Here is a 3,033-nt window from a genome sequence, read left to right on the forward strand (position 1 = left end):
CGGAGAGGCTCTTCCTCCCGGTCAGTCTCCCCTTGGATCCGCCCCAGCCACGTGTTGGCCAATAACAATCCCCCAAGCACCTCCCACACCCAACTCTCCACCAATAGGAGTGAAAGTTGCCATAGCAGCATTGTAGCGGTATTAGCCAATGGGAAAAGACGACATTGAGTCTGGGCCTGCCAGCACTGGAGCCGCCCTAAGTCAGCGGTCATCGGGATGGTGAGTGTGGCCCGGGCCTGGCCCTGTCCGGTCCAGTGCGGCAGAAGGGGGCCGCGGGTGTTGCGCTGCTCCTTCCAGCGCCACGGTCGTGGGGCTGAGGGGGAGGGGGGCTTGTGAGCCCGGAGCCGCGGTGCGGGCTGGGGGCTGAGGCGGCTGCCGTCTTGCCCGGGACGGCAGCCTGATCCTCTTCTGCTCTTGTGTTGCTGTGCCGAGGCCTCCAGCTTTAAGAAGCCCTCGCTAGGAGCCACGTCCCAGAGGAAGAAAGCGAGTCCCAAGCTGGAGCTCACCGAGGAGCAGAAGCAGGAGATCCGGGAGGCTTTTGACCTGTTTGACACGGACGGCACCGGCAACATAGATGTTAAGGAGCTGAAGGTAGGAATTTTCCCAGTGCTAAAAGCACAGTTCTGCCAAGGTTATAAAGTAATAGGGACGTAAACGCCTAAAAGACCTTAAACAGGAAAGGAGAGGGGTTTCTCGCCCGCCCTTGCAGCATAATATCTTCTTGTCAGCAGGTACATTTTTCTCTTTAATTATAGCTCTTTACTGCTGTATCAGGTGTCTTTTTGGCTGGGCTAGCTAAACTGTATTTATCATTTTATATTTTCTGCACTGTCTCCTTCTCTGGTATTAAAACATCAAAAACAGATTGTGCACATTAACAAGGTTTGTTGGGTATTTTTGCCGTCCTGTGTGTTGTTGAGGATTGCATGCTTGGCAAATCAAGTTATCAAAGCTGTGTGGTACACCAGAGTTATTTGTTTTCATGCTTTTATGTTCCAAATTCTTGTGCCCTTGTGCTTAGAGCAGCGTTGCTGTAAGTCTGCCCCTCTGCTGTTTTCCTTGAGACGCAGAATGTATTTTTAACGTTATGTAGCACAAAGGTCAACTTTCTTTCACTCCCTGTGGTTTTGTTTATAGTTTTGTATGATTTATAGCTTTATTTTGTCTCAGGTGGCCATGAGAGCACTGGGGTTTGAGCCGAAAAAAGAAGAAATCAAGAAAATGATACTGGATATTGATAAGGAAGGAACAGGAAAAATCAGCTTCAATGATTTCTTGATAGTGATGACACAGAAAATGGTACGCAGATTTTAAAAGCGAAAGCAATTTTGGAAATGGCCGAGTACCTTTCATTTGCTTTTGGTTTTAGTGGAATATGAAAACGCTGTTTTAACAACAAAATAGATAAAAGTTAGAACTGCCAGACAGGGACTGCTCTGTCTCATTTTTAAAGGTAAGGTTGCAATAATGATGTCATTAACAAGTTTCTTTAGGAATCAGTTCTGTGTGTGTGTGAGAATAGGGAAAAAACTGAAATCAAGATTGTTATCACAGATTAAAACGAACTCCTGGTTAAAAGATACTTCCTGCTGGCTGGGCTCCTTTGAATTTGCTCTTAAGAGTTTCTCAGTCTATCTAATGCTTGTCTTTTACAGCTTTATTTTGAGCATTGACTACAACATAACCACTGCTTTTTTTCCTTAAATTTATGCTTACTTCATTAAGGCTGAAAAAGATTCCAAAGAAGAGATTCTCAAGGCTTTCAAACTCTTTGATGACGACGAAACTGGCAAAATCTCTTTCAAAAACCTCAAACGCGTTGCCAAAGAACTGGGGGAAAATCTCACGGATGAGGAGCTGCAGGTTTGTACCTGGTACATGAACCCGTCTCATACACACGTACCCACTGTCTGCCTTTGTGTAGTGAGCACGGGAAGGTCCAGATTGCGCTGTGCCCGTTGAACAGGAATGCAGTCACAAAATGCTCGTCTATTACTCAGTTTCATATTTACATTTGTTTAAAACCTGTGTAAATAGTCACAGTCTAATTCCTCTGTCTGGGGAGCTGAGCCATCTCTGGTCTGCCGAGCACTCAGCTGGCAGCAGGTATAAGGGATGGGAATCTTGGGGAGGGAAGGAAGCCCTCTTGGAGTCAGGTCTTAGGTAAAGGCAGCTTTACCAAGGTTTTCGGTGCTCTCCTGTGGGATCTTGACACTTGGACTGTGGGGAAGATCTGCCTCTTCTCTCCTGGCAGAAATGGAATAGCTTGTGTCAATTTGTGACTGGGAAATGGATTCTGAGGTCAAAGATGGGTTAAGCACATGTGGCTGCTGAAATTGCATCAGCAGAATTGCAGTTTTGTGGAGTTACAGCTATGTAAAATGAACAGCTCTGCTCCAAGCCCTCTTTCTTCCAGGACACTTCCTGTAACAGAGCATTTTCTATACCAATTATTGTATAAATATATATATAAAAACATGTTAGTGTCTAGTTCAGTAAATATTTTGTAGCATAGTCGGCCTGACGTTGAGCTCACACTGGCCCTGGCAGTACAATTTACTAAACTGTGGGTCTAATTCTGGATTGTTCTGCTAATTCTAATGTTAGCCTAATCAGCACCTGATTTCTGCATACAAATGTCTTTCAGGAAATGATTGATGAAGCAGATAGAGATGGGGATGGGGAAGTGAACGAGGAAGAGTTCTTGCGGATCATGAAGAAGACCAGCCTTTACTGAAACAGTTCAGTTTTGCACATGTGTATATACGTATAGGTGCCTCACTTTTTTACAGTCTTTCTTCCTTTGAGACAGCAGGAAATATAGGTCAATATGTTGTTTAAGTGGACGATCTTGTGTTTGTGCACAGTGACCAGCTGCTAACCTGTTTACATGTAGCAACGTGGTTGCTTGTTTATGCCTGAGATGTTTACAGTCTTTGTTTTCAGTGCACAAATCACATTTTTCAGTCGCAGTGTTCAGATCCTTCTCTAAAACCCACGTGTCAAATGATTGTGGTTGGTTGAGAGGACTCC

The 3,033-nt window shown here is 44.9% G+C and overlaps 1 protein-coding gene across 1 annotated transcript; it reads left to right on the forward strand.

Annotated features, from left to right (window-relative positions):
- The first annotated feature begins 173 nt into the window (after nucleotides 1-173).
- Nucleotides 174-2,737, forward strand: LOC104534715 (centrin-1). The gene is made up of 5 exons (XM_010192559.1): nucleotides 174-219; nucleotides 433-591; nucleotides 1,171-1,299; nucleotides 1,726-1,863; nucleotides 2,648-2,737. Exons 1-5 carry the CDS (start codon nucleotides 217-219, stop codon nucleotides 2,735-2,737), a joined length of 519 nt encoding a protein of 172 aa, XP_010190861.1. The 5' UTR covers nucleotides 174-216.
- Nucleotides 2,738-3,033: the final 296 nt, after the last annotated feature.

The sequence above is a fragment of the Mesitornis unicolor genome, unplaced genomic scaffold, assembly GCF_000695765.1.
Source record: "Mesitornis unicolor isolate BGI_N332 unplaced genomic scaffold, ASM69576v1 scaffold37099, whole genome shotgun sequence".
Lineage (NCBI taxonomy): Eukaryota > Metazoa > Chordata > Aves > Mesitornithiformes > Mesitornithidae > Mesitornis > Mesitornis unicolor.

Bases quoted from the DNA above. Each gene is read 5' to 3' on its own strand.
- LOC104534715 (XM_010192559.1), top strand. The intron at 1,300-1,725 runs GTACGCAGATTT...TACTTCATTAAG, and splicing joins TAGTGATGACACAGAAAATG to GCTGAAAAAGATTCCAAAGA. The intron at 1,864-2,647 runs GTTTGTACCTGG...AATGTCTTTCAG, and splicing joins TCACGGATGAGGAGCTGCAG to GAAATGATTGATGAAGCAGA.